Genomic DNA, 24,157 nt, shown 5'->3' on the forward strand with positions numbered 1-24,157 from the left:
AGGTGTGTGTTTGGTGTCACAGCCAGTGTCTCAGTGAGGTGTGGTGTGACTGACAGGTGTGTGTTTGGTGTCACAGCCAGTGTGTCAGTGAGGTGTGGTGTGACTGACAGGTGTGTGTTTGGTGTCACAGCCAGTGTCTCAGTGAGGTGTGGTGTGACTGACAGGTGTGTGTTTGGTGTCACAGCCAGTGTCTCATTGAGGTGTGGTGTGACTGACAGGTGTGTGTTTGGTGTCACAGTCAGTGTCTCAGTGAGGTGTGGTGTGACTGACAGGTGTGTGTTTGGTGTCACAGCCAGTGTCTCAGTGAGGTGTGGTGTGACTGACAGGTGTGTGTTTGGTGTCACAGTCAGTGTCTCAGTGAGGTGTGGTGTGACTGACAGGTGTGTGTTTGGTGTCACAGCCAGTGTCTCAGTTAGGTGTGGTGTGACTGACAGGTGTGTGTTTGGTGTCACAGCCAGTGTCTCAGTGAGGTGTGGTGTGACTGACAGGTGTGTGTTTGGTGTCACAGCCAGTGTCTCAGTGAGGTGTGGTGTGACTGACAGGTGTGTGTTTGGTGTCACAGCCAGTGTCTCATTGAGGTGTGGTGTGACTGACAGGTGTGTGTTTGGTGTCACAGCCAGTGTCTCAGTGAGGTGTGGTGTGACTGACAGGTGTGTGTTTGGTGTCACAGCCAGTGTCTCATTGAGGTGTGGTGTGACTGACAGGTGTGTGTTTGGTGCCGGAGCCAGTGGTGAAGGCTGCCCAGGCTGGCTTGGTGAGTAGAGGTGAGTGCTGAACTGTATTTTACCATAGAGTATTGTGACATCACTCTGTGTTGTATCATTGTATTTTACTGTATTATATTGTATCATATGGTTTTGTCTTTATTGCGGTGCAGTGCATTGTGTTGTGTATTGCTGTGTGACAGGTGTGTATTGCAGTGTGCTGTGTGACAGGTGTGTGATGTGATGTGTGACAGGTGTGTGATGTGATGTGTGACAGGTGTATGATGTGTAGCGTTACAGGTGTGTACTGCAGTGTGTGTATTGTAGTGTGACAGGTGTGAGGTGTAGTGTGACAGGTGTGTGATGTGTAGTGTTACAGGTGTGCACTGCAGTGTGTGTGGTGTGTAATGTGACAGGTGTGATGTGTAGTGTGACAGGTGTGTAGTGCAGTGTGACAGGTGTGATGTGTAGTGTGACAGGTGTGATGTATAATGTGACAGGTGTATACTGTAGTGTGACAGGTGTGTGGTGCTGTGTGTTCAGGTGTGTACTGCAGTGTGACAGGTGTGTACTGCAGTGTGACAGGTGTGTAGTGCAGTGTGACAGGTGTGATGTGTAGTGTGACAGGTGTGTATTGTAGTGTGACAGGTGTGAGGTGTAGTGTGACAGGTGTGTACTGCAGTGTGACAGGTGTGATGTGTAGTGTGACAGGTGTGTACTGCAGTGTGACAGGCAGTGTGACAGGTGTGATGTGTAGTGTGACAGGTGTGTAGTGCAGTGTGACAGGTGTGATGTGTAGTGTGACAGGTGTGATGTGTAGTGTGACAGGTGTGTAGTGCAGTGTGACAGGTGTGATGTGTAGTGTGACAGGTGTGTAGTGCAGTGTGACAGGTGTGATGTGTAGTGTGACAGGTGTGATGTGTAGTGTGACAGGTGTGTACATCAGTGTGACAGGTGTGTAGTGCAGTGTGACAGGTGTGTAGTGCAGTGTGACAGGTGTGATGTGTAGTGTGACAGGTGTGATGTGTAGTGTGACAGGTGTGTAGTGCAGTGTGACAGGTGTGATGTGTAGTGTGACAGATGTGTAGTGCAGTGTGACAGGTGTGTACGTCAGTGTGACAGATGTGTAGTGCAGTGTGACAGGTGTGTGATGCTGTGTTCAGGTGTGACCCACATTGGCTGTCACCAGACCCTGATCCCTGTGTCCCAGGGCTTGACGGAGGACCAGGTGAGTGGCCATCTGTCCCAGTCTCTCCTTTTCTTCTTCAGCACTGATCACTTGTCAGCCTGCATGTTTGGCTTCTTGGTTTGCCTTGTGTGTGATGTGTTGTGTGCTGTGAGTGTGTGTCTGTGAGTGTGTGTGTGTGTGTGTGTGTGTGTGTGTGTGTGTGTGTGTGTGTGTGTGTGTGAGTGTGTGTGTGTGTGTGTGTGTCTCTGTGTGTGTGTGTGTGTGTGTGTGTGTCTGTGTGTGTGTGTGTGTGTGTGTGTGTGTGTGTGTGTGTGTGTGTGTGTGTGTGTGTGTGTGTGTGTGTGTGTGTGTGTGTGTGTGTGTGTCTCTGTGTGTGAGTGTGTGTGTGTGTGTGTCTGTGTGTGTGTGTGTGTGTGCACCAGCATGTTATAATGTTAGGATTGTTCTTTTCATTACCTTGGTTTTGTTGGTGGAGTGTTTCAGTAATTCTTCTCATCTGTTGGTTTTTTCCACTTGTTTCATTTTCAATTTTTGACTCACTTGTGTAAACAAAGTGAGTCTATGTTTTAACCCGGTGTTCGGTTGTCTGTGTGTGTGTGTGTGTGTCTGTGTGTGTGTGTGTGTCTGTGTGTCCGCGGTAAACTTTAACATTGACATTTTCTCTGCAACTACTTTGTCAGTTGACACCAAATTTGGCATAAAAATAGGAGAAATTCAGTTCTTTCCAATCATCTTGCTTAAAACAATATTGCGCCTGGGATGAGCACAAAAAAATAAATAATGAAGCCTAATTATATGCAAACTGCATTTACTGTTATATTTATATTTTTTGTATTCTCTAAACTTGGCACTTTGATCTGATATTCTGACCCAACAGCTAGAGCAGTCATTATTATCATTTTTTGTTCAAACAGGAACTTCTTTTGCTAAGCATGGAAGTTTTATTTATTTTGCAAACGTTTTGGTGCAGATAGTAAAAAAGGGAAATTACTCTGTAATGCTAGGGGAGTTAATTTGCTTTAAACTGATCTTTCTCATCTTAAACATTACATTTTGAAATTATACTCAATACATAAAAAGCTTGGATTTTTTTTTAAAGTGTATCACAAGTGAGTCTTGAAGGCCTTGCCTCTCTTGTTGTTTCATTCAGTGGGCAGAATTGACTGTGCCTAATTCTCTGCCCATTAAAGATTCAGTCAGTCAGCGCTTCTTCAGTGGACAATGATGTTGTGCAATAATCATGATGATGATGGTGGTGGTGGTGGTGGTGGTGATGATGGTGATGGTGATGATGATGATGATGGTGGTGATGATGATGGTGATGATGATGATGATGATGGTGATGATGATGATGATGATGACGATGATGATGTGCAGATGTTGGGTCAGTGGACAGTGATGTACAGGAACACAGAGAGTCTGTCCAACACCAGCACTGTGGGTCATGATGGTGATGGTGATGATGATGTGATGATGATGGTGATATGATGGTGATGGTGATGACGATGATGATGTGCAGATGTTGGGTCAGTGGACAGTGATGTACAGGAACACAGAGAGTCTGTCCAACACCAGCACTGTGGGTCATGATGGTGATGATGATGATGGTGATGATGATGATGACGATGATGATGTGCAGATGTTGGGTCAGTGGACAGTGATGTACAGGAACACAGAGAGTCTGTCCAACACCAGCACTGTGGGTCATGATGGTGATGATGATGATGACGATGATGATGTGCAGATGTTTGGTCAGTGGACAGTGATGTACAGGAACACAGAGAGTGTGTCCAACACCAGCACCGTGGGTCACTTCTCTCAGAGTTACCTCTTCATGCAGAGGAAGAAAGGGACACTGACTGTCTTGAGTCGACACTATGAGAGGTGGGCTTGTGTGTGTGTGTGTGTGTGCACATCTGTGTGTGTTGATGAGGACTGAAGAGAGGGAGAACAGCTACAGGCCAACAGGTGGTGAGGTGAAAAAAAAACAGCAAAAAAGATCTACAATGGAAACAGTGTGTGTAGAGAATGATGCAGACAGCAGTGGATGTTTGTCTTGAGTGATTATCATGTATAGTGCCCCTCAAAATGCACTTGTCCATTTTCTTATAATTTATCAGCGGCTGAAAGTCGTGACAAAGACTGGGAAGGTTTGAAATTTTGATCTATCTATATTATGATTGTAAAATCTTGACATATCTATATTATCATTGTAAAACCTTGACATATCTATATTATCATTGTAAAACCTTGACATATCTATGTTATCATTGTAAAACCTTGATATATCTATATTATCATTGTAAAACCTTGACATATCTATATTATCATTGTAAAACCTTGACATATCTATATTATCATTGTAAAACCTTGACATATCTATGTTATCATTGTAAAACCTTGATATATCTATATTATCATTGTAAAACCTTGACATATCTATATTATCATTGTAAAACCTTGACATATCTATATTCTCATTGTAAAACAATGAAATGCTGGTTGATGTGGGCTATCAAGATGGACTTGTTATGTTCCCAGCACACAACCTTCAGTTTCATAAACTGGAAAGCCAAAATCTGATTTGGATCAATGTATGTCAGCACATCAAAAACTCCACCCCTTCCCCCACCCACAAACCAGCGTGTTTTGGTTTTGTTGTTCAGAAGGAATCACTTGTCAGCCTTGAATATTTGTCTCTTGTTCTTCCTTGTGTATGATGTGGTATGTGCTGTGTGTGTCGGTGACTGAGAACTGTGTATGATGTGTTGTGTGTTGTGTGTGTCAGTGACTGAGAACTGTGTATGATGTGTTACGTGTGTCAGTGACTGAGAACTGTGTATGATGTGTTGTGTGTTGTGTGTGTCGGTGACTGAGAACTGTGTATGATGTGTTGTGTGTTGTGTGTGTCGGTGACTGAGAACTGTGTATGATGTGTTGTGTGTGTCGGTGACTGAGAACTGTGTATGATGTGTTGTGTGCTGTGTGTTGTGTGTGTCGGTGACTGTGAACTGTGTATGATGTGTTGTGTGTGTCGGTGACTGTGAACTGTGTATGATGTGTTGTGTGCTGTGTGTTGTGTGTGTCGGTGACTGTGAACTGTGTATGATGTGTTGTGTGCTGTGTTTGTCGGTGACTGAGAACTGTGTATGATGTGTTGTGTGCTGTGTGTGTCGGTGACTGAGAACTGTGTATGATGTGTTGTGTGTTGTGTTTGTCGGTGACTGAGAACTGTGTATGATGTGTTGTGGGTTGTGTGTGTCGGTGACTGGGAACTGTGTATGATGTGTTTTGTGTGTCGGTGACTGGGAACTGTGTATGATGTGTTGTGTGTGTCGGTGACTGGGAACTGTGTATGATGTGTGTGTCGGTGACTGGGAACTGTGTATGATGTGTTTTGTGTGTCGGTGACTGGGAACTGTGTATGATGTGTTGTGTGCTGTGTGTTGTGTGTGTCGGTGACTGGGAACTGTGTATGATGTGTTGTGTGCTGTGTGTTTTTTGTGTCGGTGACTGGGAACTGTGTTTGATGTGTTGTGTGTCGGTGACTGGGAACTGTGTATGATGTGTTGTGTGTCGGTGACTGGGAACTGTGTATGATGTGTGTCAGTGACTGGGAACTGTGTATGATGTGTTGTGTGCTGTGTGTGTCAGTGACTGGGAACTGTGTATGATGTGTTGTGTGTCAGTGACTGGGAACTGTGTATGATGTGTGTTGGTGACTGGGAACTGTGTTTGATGTGTTGTGTGTCAGTGACTGGGAACTGTGTATGATGTGTGTCAGTGACTGGGAACTGTGTATGATGTGTTGTGTGTCAGTGACTGGGAACTGTGTATGATGTGTTGTGTGTCGGTGACTGGGAACTGTGTATGATGTGTTGTGTGTCAGTGACTGGGAACTATGTATGATGTGTTGTGTGTCAGTGACTGGGAACTGTGTATGATGTGTGTCAGTGACAGGGAGCTGTGTATGATGTGTTGTGTGTCAGTGACTGTGAACTGTGTATGATGTGTTGTGTGTCAGTGACTGTGAACTGTGTATGATGTGTTGTGTGTCAGTGACTGGGTGCTGTGTATGATGTGTTGTGTGTCAGTGACTGTGAACTGTGTATGATGTGCTGTGTGTCAGTGACTGGGAGCTGTGTATGATGTGTTGTGTGTCAGTGACTGGGAACTGTGTTTGATGTGTTGTGTGTCAGTGACTGGGAACTGTGTATGTGTTGTGTTGTGTGTCAGTGACTGTGAACTGTGTATGATGTGTGTCAGTGACTGTGAACTGTGTATGATGTGTTGTGTGTCAGTGACTGGGAACTGTGTATGATGTGTTGTGTGTCAGTGACTGGGAGCTGTGTATGATGTGTTGTGTGTCAGTGACTGGGAACTGTGTATGATGTGTTGTGTGTCAGTGACTGGGAACTGTGTATGATGTGTTGTGTGTCAGTGACTGGGAGCTGTGTATGATGTGTGTCAGTGACTGGGAACTGTGTATGATGTGTCGTGTGTCAGTGACTGGGAGCTATGTATGATGTGTTCTGTGTCAGTGACTGTGAACTGTGTATGATGTGCTGTGTGTCAGTGACTGTGAACTGTGTATGATGTGTTGTGTGTCAGTGACTGGGAGCTGTGTCCTCCCACACAAGTTCTACAGCTGAACCAAGGGTCAGGACCTGGCGACTATGTCCATGTCTCTCACTCCTCTTCAGGTTGGCGTGTGTGAGAGTCTGTATGTGTGGATGGATGTGGGTGTGTGGGTGCATCTGGGTGGTGTGTGTGTGGGTCTGGGTAGGGGTGGTGTGTGTGGGTCTGATTAATAAGATTTTGGACTGATCTTATGTCTGGTGATTCAGAATAAAAGATCTAAAAATTGTAAAACACAGTGTATAATTTGTATGCAAATGGGAACATCAGTCTAAATGGATCTGTAGTTTCCATCATTTTAGTTGAAATGGGATATTGGCTGTGTTTGAGGATCACAAACACTTGTGGATTACTTGTGCTGAACTGTTTGTTGAAATGGGATATTGGCTGTGTTTGAGGATCACAAACACTTGTGGATTACTTGTGCTGAACTGTTTGTTGAAATGGGATATTGGCTATGTTTGAGGATCACAAACACTTGTGGATTACTTGTGCTGAACTGTTTGTTGAAAGGGGATATTGGCTGTGTTTGAGGATCACAAACACTTGTGGATTACTTGTGCTGAACTGTTTGTTGAAATGGGATATTGGCTGTGTTTGAGGATCACAAACACTTGTGGATTACTTGTGCTGAACTGTTTGTTGAAATGGGATATTGGCTGTGTTTGAGGATCACAAACACTTGCGGATTACTTGTGCTGAACTGTTTGTTGAAATGGGATATTGGCTGTGTTTGAGGATCACAAACACTTCTGGATTACTTGTGCTGAACTGTTTGTTGAAATGGGATATTGGCTGTGTTTGAGGATCACAAACACTTGTGGATTACTTGTGCTGAACTGTTTGTTGCACCTTGAAGAACAGTTATGGAAATGTATGGGTGGAAGCTTGTCGACGTATGTGACAACAAAGCAGTGGATTGAGTTAGCAATGTGAGTGGAGCATGTGTATATAGATTTACTTGTGCGTTATTCAAACATGTTGCCACAGTAATATAACACCGAAGTCTGGACTGCTGTTCTCCATTTATTCACATCATCCTTTTTTAGGATTGTTCCTTGGAGTTGTGCAGTGATACTACATAGGAGATCCTGTGTCCTGAAGACAGTCATGGAGTTGTGCAGTGATACTACATAGGAGATCCTGTGTCCTGAAAAGTCATGGAGTTGTGCAGTGATACTACACAGGAGATCCTGTGTCCTGAAGACAGTCATGGAGTTGTGCAGTGATACTACATAGGAGATCCTGTGTCCTGAAGACAGTCATGGAGTTGTGCAGTGATACTACAGGAGATCCTGTGTCCTGAAGACAGTCATGGAGTTGTGCAGTGATACTACACAGGAGATCCTGTGTCCTGAACACAGTCATGGAGTTGTGCAGTGATACTACACAGGAGATCCTGTGGTCTGAACACAGTCATGGAGTTGTGCAGTGATACTACACAGGAGATCCTGTGTCCTGAACACAGTCATGGAGTTGTGCAGTGATACTACACAGGAGATCCTGTGTCCTGAAGACAGTCATGGAGTTGTGCAGTGATACTACAGGAGATCCTGTGTCCTGAAGACAGTCATGGAGTTGTGCAGTGATACTACACAGGAGATCCTGTGTCCTGAAGACAGTCATGGAGTTGTGCAGTGATACTACACAGGAGATCCTGTGTCCTGAAGACAGTCATGGAGTTGTGCAGTGATACTACAGGAGATCCTGTGTCCTGAAAAGTCATGGAGTTGTGCAGTGATACTACACAGGAGATCCTGTGTCCTGAACACAGTCATGGAGTTGTGCAGTGATACTACACAGGAGATCCTGTGGTCTGAAGACAGTCATGGAGTTGTGCAGTGATACTACACAGGAGATCCTGTGGTCTGAAGACAGTCATGGAGTTGTGCAGTGATACTACACAGGAGATCCTGTGGTCTGAAGACAGTCATGGAGTTGTGCAGTGATACTACACAGGAGATCCTGTGTCCTGAAGACAGTCATGGAGTTGTGCAGTGATACTACACAGGAGATCCTGTGGTCTGAAGACAGTCATGGAGTTGTGCAGTGATACTACACAGGAGATCCTTTGGTCTGAAGACAGTCATGGAGTTGTGCAGTGATACTACACAGGAGATCCTGTGGTCTGAAAATAGTCATGGAGTTGTGCAGTGATACTACACAGGAGATCCTGTGGTCTGAAAATAGTCATGGAGTTGTGCAGTGATACTACACAGGAGATCCTGTGGTCTGAAGACAGTCATGGAGTTGTGCAGTGATACTACAGGAGATCCTGTGGTCTGAAGACAGTCATGGAGTTGTGCAGTGATACTACACAGGAGATCCTGTGTCCTGAAGACAGTCATGGAGTTGTGCAGTGATACTACACAGGAGATCCTGTGGTCTGAAGACAGTCATGGAGTTGTGCAGTGATACTACACAGGAGATCCTGTGGTCTGAAGACAATCATAGAGTTGTGCAGTGATACTACACAGGAGATCCTGTGTCCTGAAGACAGTCATGGAGTTGTGCAGTGATACTACACAGGAGATCCTGTGGTCTGAAGACAGTCAACACCAGTTTCTGCAAGTGTGTCACTACATCTGACTGCTACATCAGAATGTGCAATACTGTTCCATAAAACTAACCATACAGTAATAGACATTGTGTTATTCAAGCATGTCCATATGACTGCCCAACGTTATCAAGCATGTCCACATGACTGTCTGTGTGTATACAGTGTGTTATTGAAGCATGTCCACATGACTGATTGTGTGTGTACAGTGTGTTATTGAAGCATGTCCACATGACTGTGTGTGTACAGTGTGTTATTGAAGCATGTCCACATGACTGTGTGTGTGTACAGTGTGTTATTGAAGCATGTCCACATGACTGTGTGTATACAGTGTGTTATTGAAGCATGTCCACATGACTGTGTGTATACAGTGTGTTATTGAAGCATGTCCACATGACTGTCCGTGTGTGTACAGTGTGTTATTGAAGCATGTCCACATGACTGTGTGTATACAGTGTGTTATTGAAGCATGTCCACATGACTGTCCGTGTGTGTGTGTACAGTGTGTTATTGAAGCATGTCCACATGACATCTGTGTGTATACAATGTGTTATTGAAGCATGTCCACATGACTGTGTGTGTGTACAGTGTGTTATTGAAGCTTGTCCACATGACTGTGTGTATACAGTGTGTTATTGAAGCATGTCCACATGACTGTCTGTGTGTACAGTGTGTTATTGAAGCATGTCCACATGACTGTGTGTGTACAGTGTGTTATTGAATCTTGTCCACATGACTGTGTGTATACAGTGTGTTATTGAAGCATGTCCACATGACTGTCTATGTGTATACAGTGTGTTATTCAAGCATGTCCACATGACTGTCTGTGTGTATACAATGTGTTATTGAAGCATGTCCACATGACTGTGTGTGTGTACAGTGTGTTATTGAAGCATGTCCACATGACTATCTATGTGTATACAGTGTGTTATTCAAGCATGTCCACATGACTGTCTGTGTGTATACAGTGTGTTATTGAAGCATGTCCAAAAGACTGTGTGTGTGTACAGTGTGTTATTGAAGCATGTCCACATGACTGTCCGTGTGTGTGTACAGTGTGTTATTGAAGCATGTCCACATGACTGTGTGTGTACAGTGTGTTATTGAATCTTGTCCACATGACTGTGTGTATACAGTGTGTTATTGAAGCATGTCCACATGACTGTCTATGTGTATACAGTGTGTTATTCAAGCATGTCCACATGACTGTCTGTGTGTATACAATGTGTTATTGAAGCATGTCCACATGACTGTGTGTGTGTACAGTGTGTTATTGAAGCATGTCCACATGACTATCTATGTGTATACAGTGTGTTATTCAAGCATGTCCACATGACTGTCTGTGTGTATACAGTGTGTTATTGAAGCATGTCCAAAAGACTGTGTGTGTGTACAGTGTGTTATTGAAGCATGTCCACATGACTGTGTGTGTGTACAGTGCGTTATTGAAGCATGTCCACATGACTGTCTGTGTGTGTACAGTGCGTTATTGAAGCATGTCCACATGACTCTCCGTGTGTGTGTACAGTGTGTTATTGAAGCATGTCCACATGACTGTCTGTGTGTATACAGTGTGTTATTGAAGCATGTCCACATGACTGTGTGTGTGTGTACAGTGTGTTATTGAAGCATGTCCACATGACTGTCCGTGTGTGTGTACAGTGTGTTATTGAAGCATGTCCACATGACTGTCCGTGTGTGTGTACAGTGTGTTATTGAAGCATGTCCACATGACTGTCTGTGTGTATACAGTGTGTTATTGAAGCATGTCCACATGACTGTGTGTGTGTCTACAGTGTGTTATTGAAGCATGTCCACATGACTGTCCGTGTGTGTGTACAGTGTGTTATTGAAGCATGTCCACATGACTGTCTGTGTGTATACAGTGTGTTATTGAAGCATGTCCACATGACTGATTGTGTGTGTACAGTGTGTTATTGAAGCATGTCCACATGACTGTGTGTGTACAGTGTGTTATTGAAGCATGTCCACATGACTGTGTGTGTGTACAGTGTGTTATTGAAGCATGTCCACATGACTGTTTGTATACAGTGTGTTATTGAAGCATGTCCATATGACTGTGTGTGTACAGTGTGTTATTGAAGCATGTCCACATGACTGTCCATGTGTGTACAGTGTGTTATTGAAGCATGTCCACATGACTGTCTGTGTGTATACAGTGTGTTATTGAAGCATGTCCACATGACTGTCCGTGTGTGTGTACAGTGTGTTTTTGAAGCATGTCCACATGACTGTGTGTATACAATGTGTTATTGAAGCATGTCCACATGACTGTGTGTGTGTACAGTGTGTTATTGAAGCTTGTCCACATGACTGTGTGTGTGTACAGTGTGTTATTGAAGCATGTCCACATGACTGTGTGTGTGTACAGTGTGTTATTGAAGCATGTCCACATGACTGTCTGTGTGTGTACAGTGTGTTATTGAAGCATGTCCACATGACTGTGTGTATTCAGTGTGTTATTGAAGCGTGTCCACATGAATGTCCGTCTGTGTACAGTGTGCTATTGAAGCATGTCCACATGACTGTCTATGTGTATACAGTGTGTTATTGAAGCATGTCCACATGACTGTCTGTGTGTATACAGTGTGTTATTGAAGCATGTCCACATGACTGTGTGTGTGTACAGTGTGTTATTGAAGCATGTCCACATGACTGTCCGTGTGTGTGTACAGTGTGTTATTGAAGCATGTCCACATGACTGTCCGTGTGTGTGTACAGTGTGTTATTGAAGCATGTCCACATGACTGTGTGTATACAGTGTGTTATTGAAGCATGTCCACATGACTGTGAGTGTGTGTACAGTGTGTTATTGAAGCTTGTCCACATGACTGTGTATACAGTGTGTTATTGAAGCATGTCTATATGACTGTCCGTGTGTATACAGTGTGTTATTGAAGCATGTCCACATGACTGTCTGTGTGTGTACAGTGTGTTATTGAAGCTTGTCCACATGACTGTGTGTATACAGTGTGTTATTGAAGCATGTCCACATGACTGTGTGTGTGTGTACAGTGTGTTATTGAAGCATGTCCACATGACTGTCCGTGTGTGTACAGTGTGTTATTGAAGCATGTCCACATGACTGTCCGTGTGTATACAGTGTGTTATTGAAGAATGTCCACATGACTGTCTGTGTGTGTACAGTGGTGTTGAGAGTGCTGTCCCTGACGGGGGACACAGCAGTGGTTTACTGGTGCCGGAACACAGGGAGTGACGGGGTGTGTGGTGCTGACAGTCTGACAGTGGAGGTCCTGGCACGCTCCCCACACACGTCCATTCCCTCTGACAGGCTGCAGGCCATAATGCAGCACTGTGTGGACGTCTGTGTCAGGATGGGTCACATGCAGCCCACAGCACAGGGTGAGTGCTTTGCTGACGTCACAGGGTGAACACTTAGTTCATATCACAGGGTGAGTGCTTTGCTGACGTCACAGGGTGAACACTTAGTTCATATCACAGGGTGAGTGCCTTGTTGACGTCACAGGGTGAACGCTTAGTTCATATCACAGGGTGAGTGCTTTGCTGACGTCACAGGGTGAACACTTAGTTCATATCACAGGGTGAGTGCCTTGTTGACGTCACAGGGTGAACGCTTAGTTCATATCACAGGGTGAGTGCTTTGCTGACGTCGCAGGGTGAGTGCTTTGTTGACGTCACAGGGTGAGTGCTTTGTTGACGTCACAGTGTGAACACTTAGTTCATATCACAGGGTGAGTGCTTTGTTGACGTCACAGGGTGAACACTTAGTTCATATCACAGGGTGAGTGCTTTGCTGACATCACAGGGTGAGTGCTTTGTTGACGTCACAGGGTGAACACTTAGTTCATATCACAGGGTGAGTGCTTTGTTGACGTCACAGGGTGAGTGCTTTGTTGACGTCATGGTGAGTGCTTGGTGAGTGCTTTGTTGACATCACAGTGAGTGCTTTGTTGACGTCACAGTGAGTGCTTTGTTGACGTCACAGGGTGAGTGCTTTGTTGACGTCACAGTGAGTGTTTTGTTGACATCACAGGGTGAGTGCTTTGTTGACGTCACAGTGTGAACACTTAGTTCATATCACAGGGTGAGTGCTTTGTTGACGTCACAAGGTGAGTGTTTTGTTGACGCCACAGGGTGAGTGCTTTGTTGACGTCACAGTGTGAACACTTAGTTCATATCACAGGGTAACACTTAGTTCATATCACAGGGTGAGTGCTTTGTTGACGTCACAGGGTGAGTGCTTTGTTGACGTCACAGGGTGAGTGCTTTGTTGACGTCACAGGGTGAACACTTAGTTCATATCACAGGGTGAGTGCTTTGTTGACGTCACAGGGTGAGTGCTTTGTTGACGTCACAGGGTGAACACTTAGTTCATATCACAGGGTGAGTGCTTTGTTGACGTCACAGGGTGAACACTTAGTTCATATCACAGGGTGAGTGCTTTGTTGACGTCACAGGGTGAGTGCTTTGTTGACGTCACAGGGTAACACTTAGTTCATATCACAGGGTGAGTGCTTTGTTGACGTCACAGGGTGAGTGCTTTGTTGACGTCATGGTGAGTGCTTGGTGAGTGCTTTGTTGACATCACAGTGAGTGCTTTGTTGACGTCACAGTGTGAGTGCTTTGTTGACGTCACAGTGAGTGCTTTGTTGACGTCACAGGGTGAGTGCTTTGTTGACGTCACAGGGTGAGTGCTTTGTTGACGTCGCAGGGTGAGCACTTTGTATGTTGACGTCATAGTGTGAGTGACGGGGTGAGCACTTTGTTAATGTCATGGGGTGAGCACTTTGTTAATGTCATGGGGTGAGCACTTTGTTAATGTGACGGGGTGAGCACTTTGTTAATGTCACGGGGTGAGCACTTTGTTAATGTCACGGGGTGAGCACTTTGTTAATGATTGGTGTTTGAGTGGAGAATGATTAGTGTTTCAGTGAAGAAGTGCAAGATAACACTGATGTTGAGTTGAATTGATGTTTCAGTGAAGAAGTGCAAGATAACGTTGATGTTGATTTGATGTTTCAGTGGAGAAGTGCAAGATAACATTGATGTTGATTTGATGTTTCAGTGGAGAAGTGCAAGATAACATTGATGTTGATTTGATGTTTCAGTGGAGAAGTGCAAGATAACATTGATGTTGATTTGATGTTTCAGTGGAGGAGTGCAAGATAACATTGATGTTGATTTGATGTTTCAGTGGAGAAGTGCAAGATAACATTGATGTTGATTTGATGTTTCAGTGGAGAAGTGCAAGATAACATTGATGTTGATTTGATGTTTCAGTGGAGGAGTGCAAGATAACATCGATGTTGATTTGATGTTTAAGTGGAGAAGTGCAAGATAACGTTGATGTGGATTTGATGTTTCAGTGGAGAAGTGCAAGATAACGTTGATGTGGATTTGATGTTTCAGTGGAGCAGTGCAATATAACGTTGATGTTGATTTGATGTTTCAGTGGAGAAGTGTAAGATAACATTAATGTTGATTTGATGTTTCAGTGGAGAAGTGCAAGATAATGTTGATGTTGATTTGATGTTTCAGTGGAGAAGTGTAAGATAACATTAATGTTGATTTGATGTTTCAGTGGAGAAGTGCAAGATAACATTGATGTTGATTTGATGTTTCAGTGGAGAAGTGTAAGATAACATTAATGTTGATTTGATGTTTCAGTGGAGAAGTGCAAGATAATGTTGATGTTGAATTGATGTTATGTTGATTTGATGTTTCAGTGGAGAAGTGCGAGATAACGTTGATGTTGATTTGATGTTTCAGTGGAGAAGTGCAAGATAACGTTGGTGTTGATTTGATGTTTCAGTGGAGAAGTGCAAGATAACATTGATGTTGATTTGATGTTTCAGTGGAGAAGTGCAAGATAACCAAAGCAGTGGTGGACCATGTAGCAAGTGGCCAGGTGACAGCAGGTACATCTCTGTGTTTAGTTTGTCTTCATCTGTGTGTATGTGAAGGTGTGTGTGTGTGTGTGTGTGTGTGTGTTGTTCACTGTGTTTAGTTTGTCTTCATCTGTGTGTATGTGAAGGTGTGTGTGTTATTCACTGTGTGTTGTGTGTGTTGTTATCTGTGTGAATGTGAAGGTGTGTGTGTTATTCAGTGTGTTCTGTGTGTTGATGTCTGTGTGTATGTGAAGGTGTGTGTGTTGTTCTTTTTGTGTTGGGTGTGTAGTTATCTGTCAGTTTATGAAGGTGTGTGTGATATTCATGTAGTTTTGTCAGTGCTTCACTTGATATACCAGTTTTGATGTCATCAGAGTATTTCAAATACAGGTAGTTTTGTCACTGTAGCTTTTGAAGATCCTGTAGTATTGTCACTGCAGTATTTGGTACGTCAATTATTTTTGGCATTACAGTATTTCAAATACTAGTAGTATTATCACTGCAGAATTTGATGTGTCAGTTAGTTTTGCCATTACAGTATTTCAAATACTTGTAGTATTATCACTGCAGCATTTGATGTGTCAGTTTTGCTACTACAGTATTTCAAATACCAGTAGTATGGTCACCACAGCATTTGATAATCTGGTAGTTTTGTCATTGCAGATATATTAATTAGTTTTGTTATTATTGTATTTCATTGTATTTCAAATACCAGTAGAGTTGTCACTGCAGTTGATAATCCTGAAGTTTCATCACTGCAGCATGTAAAAAAAACTTTTTTTGTCTTATTTATATATTACAGCGTGATGCACCAGTAATTTTGTTAATTTTGTTAGTGTTGATGTATACCAGTTCATTTTGTGAAACAGTATTAAATGCACCAGTAATTTTGTCATTGCAGCATTTGACATACCAGTGTTGTCCTGCAAGAACCAACTTTTAAAGGGAGAGCAGAACTTGAATGTGGAAAAAGTGAGTTATTATTGTCTATTTATAACTTCAACATTCCATATGTATATGTGATATTTTGTGTGTGCAAGTGTACATATGCACGTGTGTGTGCGCGCGTCTCTATCACACACACACACATACACCCACACACACTCTCTGTCCCTCTCTATAAGGTATCCATTGGTGTGAGTGATGTGACAAGACCCCTGTGTTCTCTCTCTCTCTCTCCCTCTCCCTCTCTCTCTCTCTCTCTCCATCACCTGTCCATTGGTGTGAGTGATGTGACAAGACCCCTGTGTTCTCTCTCTCTCTCCACATAATGTGTCCATTGGTGTGAGTGAAGTGGCGCCCCATGTGTGTGTGTTTTCTCTCTCTCTCTCTCTCTCTCTCTCTCTCTCCACATAATGTGTCCATTGGTGTGAGTGAAGTGGCGCCCCATGTGTGTGTGTTTCTCTCTCTCTCTCTCTCTCTCTCCACATAATGTGTCCATTGGTGTGAGTGAAGTGGCGCCCCATGTGTGTGTGTGTTTCTCTCTCTCTCTCTCTCTCATAATGTGTCCATTGGTGTGAGTGAAGTGGCGCCCCATGTGTGTGTGTGTTTCTCTCTCTCTCTCTCTCTCATAATGTGTCCATTGGTGTGAGTGAAGTGGCGCCCCATGTGTGTGTGTGTTTCTCTCTCTCTCTCTCTCTCTCATAACGTGTCCATTGGTGTGAGTGAAGTGGCGCCCCATGTGTGTGTGTTTTCTCTCTCTCTCTCTCTCTCTCCACATAATGTGTCCATTGGTGTGAGTGAAGTGGCGCCCCATGTGTGTGTGTGTTTCTCTCTCTCTCTCTCTCTCTCCCTCTCTCTCTCTCTCCACATAATGTGTCCATTGGTGTGAGTGAAGTGGCGCCCCATGTGTGTGTGTGTTTTCTCTCTCTCTCTCTCTCTCTCTCTCTCTCCACATAACGTGTCCATTGGTGTGAGTGAAGTGGCGCCCCTTGTGTGTGTGTGTTTTCTCTCTCTCTCTCTCTCTCCACATAATGTGTCCATTGGTGTGAGTGAAGTGGCGCCCCATGTGTGTGTGTGTTTTCTCTCTCTCTCTCTCTCTCTCTCTCTCCACATAATGTGTCCATTGGTGTGAGTGAAGTGGCGCCCCATGTGTGTGTGCGTTCTCTCTCTCTCTCTCTCTCTCTCCACATAACGTGTCCATTGGTGTGAGTGAAGTGGCGCCCCATGTGTGTGTGTGTTTTCTCTCTCTCTCTCTCTCTCCACATAATGTGTCCATTGGTGTGAGTGAAGTGGCGCCCCATGTGTGTGTGCGTTCTCTCTCTCTCTCTCTCTCTCTCGACATAACGTGTCCATTGGTGTGAGTGAAGTGGCGCCCCATGTGTGTGTTCTTTCTCTCTCTCTCTCTCTCTCGACATAACGTGTCCATTGGTGTGAGTGAAGTGGTGCCCCCTGTGTGTCAGCTGACAGGAAGGTGGACAGTGCTGTGGCGGAACAAGGAATTCTGGGCCGTGCGCGCCCCTTTTGCAGAGTCGTCCTTCGTCATCCCCACACACTACGGTCTGCTGTACCTGTGGCGCAGCTTCAAGTCAGTGCTGGGGTGGGGCTGGTGGGGGTGTGGAGTGGGTGGCTGGGTGGACGGCTGGATGGATGGATGGGTGGATGGGTGGGTGGGTGGAAGGATGGATGGATGGCTGGGTGGATGGATGGGTGGCTGGGTGGATGGATGGGTGGCTGGATGGATGGGTGGATGGATGGATGGGTGGATGGATGGATGGGTGGGTGGCTGGATGGATGGGGTGGCTGGCTGGATGGATGGGTGGATGGATGGATGGGTGGATGGATGGATGGGTGGATGGATGGATGGATGGGTGGCTGGATGGATGGGTGGGTGGCTGGATGGATGGGTGGCTGGCTGGATGGATGGATGGATGGCTTGATGGGTGTCTGGATGGATGGATGGGTGGCTGGATGGATGGATGGGTGGCTGGATGGATGGATGGATGGGTGGCTGGATGGATGGCTGGATGGTTGGATTGGTGGATGGATGGGTGGCTGGGTGGCTGGCTGGATGGATGGATGGCTGGATGGATGGATGGGTGGCTGGATGGATGGATGGATGGCTGGGTGGATGGATGGGTGGATGGATGGATGGATGGATGGATGGATGGATGGATGGATGGGTGGGTGGCTGGATGGGTGGGTGGCTGGATGGATGGGTGGCTGGATGGGTGGATGGATGGGTGGCCGGCTGGCTGGCTGGGTGGGTGGGTGGGTGGATGGATGGGTGGCTGGGCGGATGGCTGGGTGGATGGTGTGGATGGTTGGGTAGATGGATGTCTGGTTGGTATGGGGCTAGGTGGATGGCTGGGTGTTTGGCTGATGGTTGGACAAGAGGGTAGATGGTTGGGTGGTTTGTTTGTTGGGTGGTTGGATGGGTGGTTTGTTGTGTGGTTGGATGGGTGGTTTGTTGGGTGGATGGGTGGTTGGGTAAATGTTTTTTTGGTGGTTGGGTGGGGGATTTGTTGGGTGGTGGTTGGGTGGGGGGTTTGTTGGGTGGTGGTTGGGTGGGGGATTTGTTGGCTGGTTGGGTAGATGTTTTTTGGGTGGGTGGTTTGTTGGGTGGTTGGATGAATGGTTTATTAGGTGGGTGGTTTGTTGGGTGGGTGGATGGATGGTTTATTAGGTGGGTGGTTTGTTGGGTGGGTGGTTTGTTGGGTGGTTGGATGGATGGTTTATTAGGTGGGTGGTTTGTTGGGTGGATGGTTTATTAGGTGGGTGGTTTGTTAGGTGGGTGGTTGGTTGGGTGGATGGTTGGCAGATTTGATGAGAAAGAGCAGCACAAGTGTCCCCCAGAAAACAGTCAGTGACCCCAGTAATTACAGTCAACCCTGGGACAGACAGGATGTTTAATTTGCCAGCCCTGTGTAGTTTACACTCCTCATTTGGACCAAAAGCCTGGCACTGAACTGCTGTGTTCTTTACTGTCCTGTTTCCCATGCTGCCTCAGCAATGACCTGGATCACTGTGTACTTTATTGTCCTGTTTTCAGCAATGACCTGGATCACTGTGTACTTTATTGTCCTGTTTTCAGCAATGACCTGGATCACTGTGTACTTTATTGTCCTGTTTTCAGCAATGACCTGGATCACTGTGTACTTTATTGTCCTGTTTTCAGCAATGACCTGGATCACTGTGTTCTTTATTGTCCTGTTTTCAGCAATGACCTGGATCACTGTGTACTTTATTGTCCTGTTTTCATCAATGACCTGGATCACTGTGTACTTTATTGTCCTGTTTTCAGCAATGACCTGGATCACTGTGTACTTTATTGTCCTGTTTTCAGCAATGACCTGGATCACTGTGTACTTTATTGTCCTGTTTTCAGCAATGACCTGGATCACTGTGTACTTTATTGTCCTGTTTTCAGCAATGACCTGGATCACTGTGTACTTTATTGTCCTGTTTTCAGCAATGACCTGGATCACTGTGTACTTTATTGTCCTGTTTTCAGCAATGACCTGGATCACTGTGTACTTTATTGTCCTGTTTTCAGCAATGACCTGGATCACTGTGTACTTTATTGTCCTGTTTTCAGCAATGACCTGGATCACTGTGTACTTTATTGTCCTGTTTTCAGCAATGACCTGGATCACTGTGTACTTTATTGTCCTGTTTTCAGCAATGACCTGGATCACTGTGTACTTATTGTCCTGTTTTCAGCAATGACCTGGATCACTGTGTACTTATTGTCCTGTTTTCAGCAATGACCTGGATCACTGTGTACTTTATTGTCCTGTTTTCAGCAATGACCTGGATCACTGTGTTCTTATCATCCTGTTTTCAGCAGTGACGTGGATCACTGTGTACTTTATTGTCCTGTTTTCAGCAATGACCTGGATCACTGTGTACTTTATTGTCCTGTTTTCAGCAATGACCTGGATCACTGTGTACTTTATTGTCCTGTTTTCAGCAATGACCTGGATCACTGTGTACTTATTGTCCTGTTATCAGCAATGACCTGGATCACTGTGTACTTTTCATCCTGTTTTCAGCAGTGACGTGGATCACTGTGTACTTTTCATCCTGTTTTCAGCAATGACCTGGATCACTGTGCACTTTTCATCCTGTTTTCAGCAGTGACGTGATTCACTGTGCACTTTTCATCCTGTTTTCAGCAGTGACGTGGATCACTGTGTACTTTTCATCCTGTTTTCAGCAGTGACGTGGATCACTGTGCACTTTTCATCCTGTTTTCAGCAGTGACGTGGATCACTGTGTACTTATCATCCTGTTTTCCCATGATGCCTCAGCAATGACCTGGAGCGGTGTGGGCCGGAGGAGGCGGGGCGTTTCCTCACCACGTCAGGACCGGGGAACTACTACTCTGGCTTTGATGGAGTTCCTGGTCAGTGTCACTTCCTGTCACTGTCTGTGTCCATTGTATTGTACTGTGTTGTGGTGGATTTCAGTGTGTTGTAGTGTATTGTATTGTGTGCTGTTGTGCTGTGTTGTGTTGTGCTGTATTGTAGTGTGTTGTGTTGTGTTGTAATACATTGTGTTGTGTTGTGTTGTAATACATTGTGTTGTGTTGTGTTGTATTACATTGTGTTGTATTGTATTACATTGTGTTGTGTTGTATTACATTGTTTTATTGTGCTTTGTTGTGTTGTGTTGCATTACATTGTGTTGTATTGTGCTGTGTTGTGTTGTGTTGTATTACATTGTGTTGTATTGTGCTGTTTTGTTTTGTGTTGTATTACATTGTGTTGTGTTGTATTACATTGTGTTGTATTGTGCTGTGTTGTATTGTGTTGTATTACATTGTGTTGTATTGTGCTGTGTTGTGTTGTATTACATTGTGTTGTGTTGTGCTGTGTGGTGTTGTGCTGTATTGCATTGTGTTGTGCTGTGTTGTATTGTATTGCATTGTGTTGTGCTGTATTGCATTGTGTTGTGCTGTATTGCATTGTGTTGTGCTGTGTTGTATTGTATTGCATTGTGTTGTACTGTATTGTGCTGCATTGTATGGCATTGTATTGTATTACTCCTTAAAACTGGGACTGCTCTCTCCAGGGAGATCACATCACTACAGTGCAGGGCTTCCCTTTTTCTTGAGTGAGGAAATGCTGTTAGTTGACTGAGTGCTGGGGAGCTTGACACTGGTTTTAAACATAATTGTGTGATGATGTTTCATCAGTAATGACAATAATGAACATCTTTTCATTCATAATGATAATAATGAACATCTTTTCATCAGTAAGGATAATAATGAACATCTTTTCATCCATAATGTTAATAATGAATATCTTTCCATCAGTAATGATAATAATGAACATCTTTTCATACATAATAATAATGAACATCTTTTCATCCATAATGTTTCTACCTTCTATCTACAAGTATTTAATGATAATAATGACCATCTTTTCATCCATAATGATAATAATGACCATCTTTTCATCCATAATGATAATAATTAATATCTTTTCATCCATAGTGTTTCTACCTTCTATCTACAAGTATTTAATGATAATAATGACCATCTTTTCATCCATCTTTTCATCCATTGTGATAATAATGAACATCTTTTCATCCATAATGATAATAATGAACATATTGTCATCCATCCATTTTTTTCTATCTTATATCTACATCAATTTGATGATAATAATACTAATCAAAACAATAAAATGAATATAATGACAATAATGATACTGAGTAGATATGAAATCACTGCCCAGATGTCCATAGAGGGCTATGGAACCTTGGACACTCAACCTTTGGTGTGGTGTGTGTTGTGGTGGTGATGGAGGTGGTTTGGGTGGTGTGTGTTGTGGTGGTGATGAAGGTGGTTTGGGTGGTGTGTGTTGCTGTGGTGATGGAGGTGGTTTGGGTGGTGTGTGTTGTGGTGGTGATGGAGGTGGTTTGGGTGGTGTGTGTTGTGGTGGTGATGGAGGTGGTTTGGGGTGGTGTGTGTTGCTGTGGTGATGGAGGTGGTTTGGGTGGTGTGTGTTGTGGTGGTGATGGAGGTGGTTTGGGTGGTGTGTGTTGTGGTGGTGATGGAGGTGGTTTGGGTGGTGTGTGTTGTGGTGGTGATGGAGGTGGTTTGGGGTGGTGTGTGTTGCATTGGCGATGGAGATAGTTTGGGGTGGTGTGTGTTGTGGTGGTGATGGAGGTGGTTTGGGGTGGTGTGTGTTGTGGTGATGGAGGTGGTTTGGGTGGTGTGTGTTGTGGTGATGGAGGTGGTTTGGGTGGTGTGTGTTGCTGTGGTGATGGAGGTGGTTTGGGGTGGTGTGTGTTGCAGTGGCGATGGAGATAGTTTGGGGTGGTGTGTGTTGTGGTGGTGATGGAGGTGGTTTGGGGTGGTGTGTGTTGTGGTGGTGATGGAGGTGGTTTGGGGCGGTGTGTGTTGCGGTGGTGATGGAGGTGGTTTGGGGTGGTGTGTGTTGTGGTGATGGAGGTGGTTTGGGGTGGTGTGTTGTGGTGATGGAGGTGGTTTGGGGTGGTGTGTGTTGTGGTGATGGAGGTGGTTTGGGGTGGTGTGTGTTGTGGTGGTGATGGAGGTGGTTTGGGGTGGTGTGTGTTGCGGTGGTGATGAAGGTGGTTTGGGGTGGTGTGTGTTGCGGTGGTGATGAAGGTGGTTTGGGGTGGTGTGTGTTGCGGTGGTGATGGAGGTGGTTTGGGTGGTGTGTGTTGTGGTGGTGATGGAGGTGGTTTGGGGTGGTGTGTGTTGCAGTGGCGATGGAGATAGTTTGGGGTGGTGTGTGTTGCAGTGGTGATGGAGGTGGTTTTTGGGTGGTGTGTGTTGCAGTGGCCATGAAGGTGGTTTGGGGTGGTGTGTGTTGCAGTGGTGATGGAGGTGGTTTGGGGTGGTGTGTGTTGCAGTGGCCATGAAGGTGGTTTGGGGTGGTGTGTGTTGCAGTGGCCATGAAGGTGGTGAGGATGAGCAGTGATGACAGCGCCATGTTGGCTCTGTGGTGCCACCTGGACGATGACTCCCGCTGCCACCCCCACCGCACGACCATTGAGGTCCTGTCCCGAAGATCCTCCATTGACAACGACACACGCGACGCTTTGTTCAGTGCTGTGGACCTGGACTGTGTTGCCTCCCCTCAGTGGGTACCATCCACACCAGGTACTGACATGGACCTGTCCTCAGTGGGTACTGTCCATACCAGGTACTGACATGGACCTGTCCTCAGTGGGTACTGTCCATACCAGGTACTGACATGGACCTGTCCTCAGTGGGTACCATCAATACCAGGTACTGACATGGACCTGTCCTCAGTGGGTACTGTCCATACCAGGTACTGACATGGACCTGTCCTCAGTGGGTACCATCCATACCAGGTACTGACATGGACCTGTCCTCAGTGGGTACCATCCATACCAGGTACTGACATGGACCTGTCCTCAGTGGGTACCATCCATACCAGGTACTGACATGGACCTGTCAGTGGGTACCGTCCATACCAGGTACTGACATGGACCTGTCCTCAGTGGGTACTGTCCATACCAGGTACTGACATGGACCTGTCCTCAGTGGGTACTGTCCATACCAGGTACTGACATGGACCTGTCCTCAGTGGGTACTGTCCATACCAGGTACTGACATGGACCTGTCCTCAGTGGGTACTGTCCATACCAGGTACTGTCATGGACCTGTCTGTCCTCAGTGGGTACCATCCATACCAGGTACTGACATGGACCTGTCCTCAGTGGGTACTGTCCATACCAGGTACTGACATGGACCTGTCCTCAGTGGGTACTGTCCATACCAGGTACTGACATGGACCTGTCCTCAGTGGGTACCATCCATACCAGGTACTGACATGGACCTGTCCTCAGTGGGTACCATCCATACCAGGTACTGACATGGACCTGTCCTCAGTGGGTACTGTCCATACCAGGTACTGACATGGACCTGTCCTCAGTGGGTACTGTCCATACCAGGTACTGACATGGACCTGTCCTCAGTGGGTACTGTCCATACCAGGTACTGACATGGACCTGTCCTCAGTGGGTACTGTCCATACCAGGTACTGACATGGACCTGTCCTCAGTGGGTACTGTCCATACCAGGTACTGACATGGACCTGTCCTCAGTGGGTACTATCCATACCAGGTACTGACATGGACCTGTCCTCAGTGGGTACTGTCCATACCAGGTACTGTCATGGACCTGTCTGTCCTCAGTGGGTACCATCCATACCAGGTACTGACATGGACCTGTCCT

The 24,157-nt window shown here is 45.3% G+C and overlaps 1 protein-coding gene across 2 annotated transcripts in view; it reads left to right on the plus strand.

Moving 5' to 3' along the window:
* LOC143289709 (uncharacterized) overlaps window positions 1-24,157 on the plus strand; it is a 145,638-nt gene that overhangs the window by 59,888 nt on the left and 61,593 nt on the right. For both annotated transcript variants that reach the window (XM_076598766.1, XM_076598767.1), the window contains exons 20-29: window positions 705-764; window positions 1,868-1,932; window positions 3,638-3,777; window positions 6,505-6,596; window positions 12,257-12,472; window positions 14,947-15,009; window positions 15,881-15,951; window positions 17,382-17,506; window positions 20,232-20,326; window positions 22,844-23,056. In XM_076598766.1, coding sequence (XP_076454881.1) covers window positions 705-764; window positions 1,868-1,932; window positions 3,638-3,777; window positions 6,505-6,596; window positions 12,257-12,472; window positions 14,947-15,009; window positions 15,881-15,951; window positions 17,382-17,506; window positions 20,232-20,326; window positions 22,844-23,056 — 1,140 coding nt within the window. The remainder of the gene's footprint in view (window positions 1-704; window positions 765-1,867; window positions 1,933-3,637; window positions 3,778-6,504; window positions 6,597-12,256; window positions 12,473-14,946; window positions 15,010-15,880; window positions 15,952-17,381; window positions 17,507-20,231; window positions 20,327-22,843; window positions 23,057-24,157) is intronic.

Source organism: Babylonia areolata, chromosome 14, assembly GCF_041734735.1.
Source record: "Babylonia areolata isolate BAREFJ2019XMU chromosome 14, ASM4173473v1, whole genome shotgun sequence".
NCBI lineage: Eukaryota > Metazoa > Mollusca > Gastropoda > Neogastropoda > Buccinidae > Babylonia > Babylonia areolata.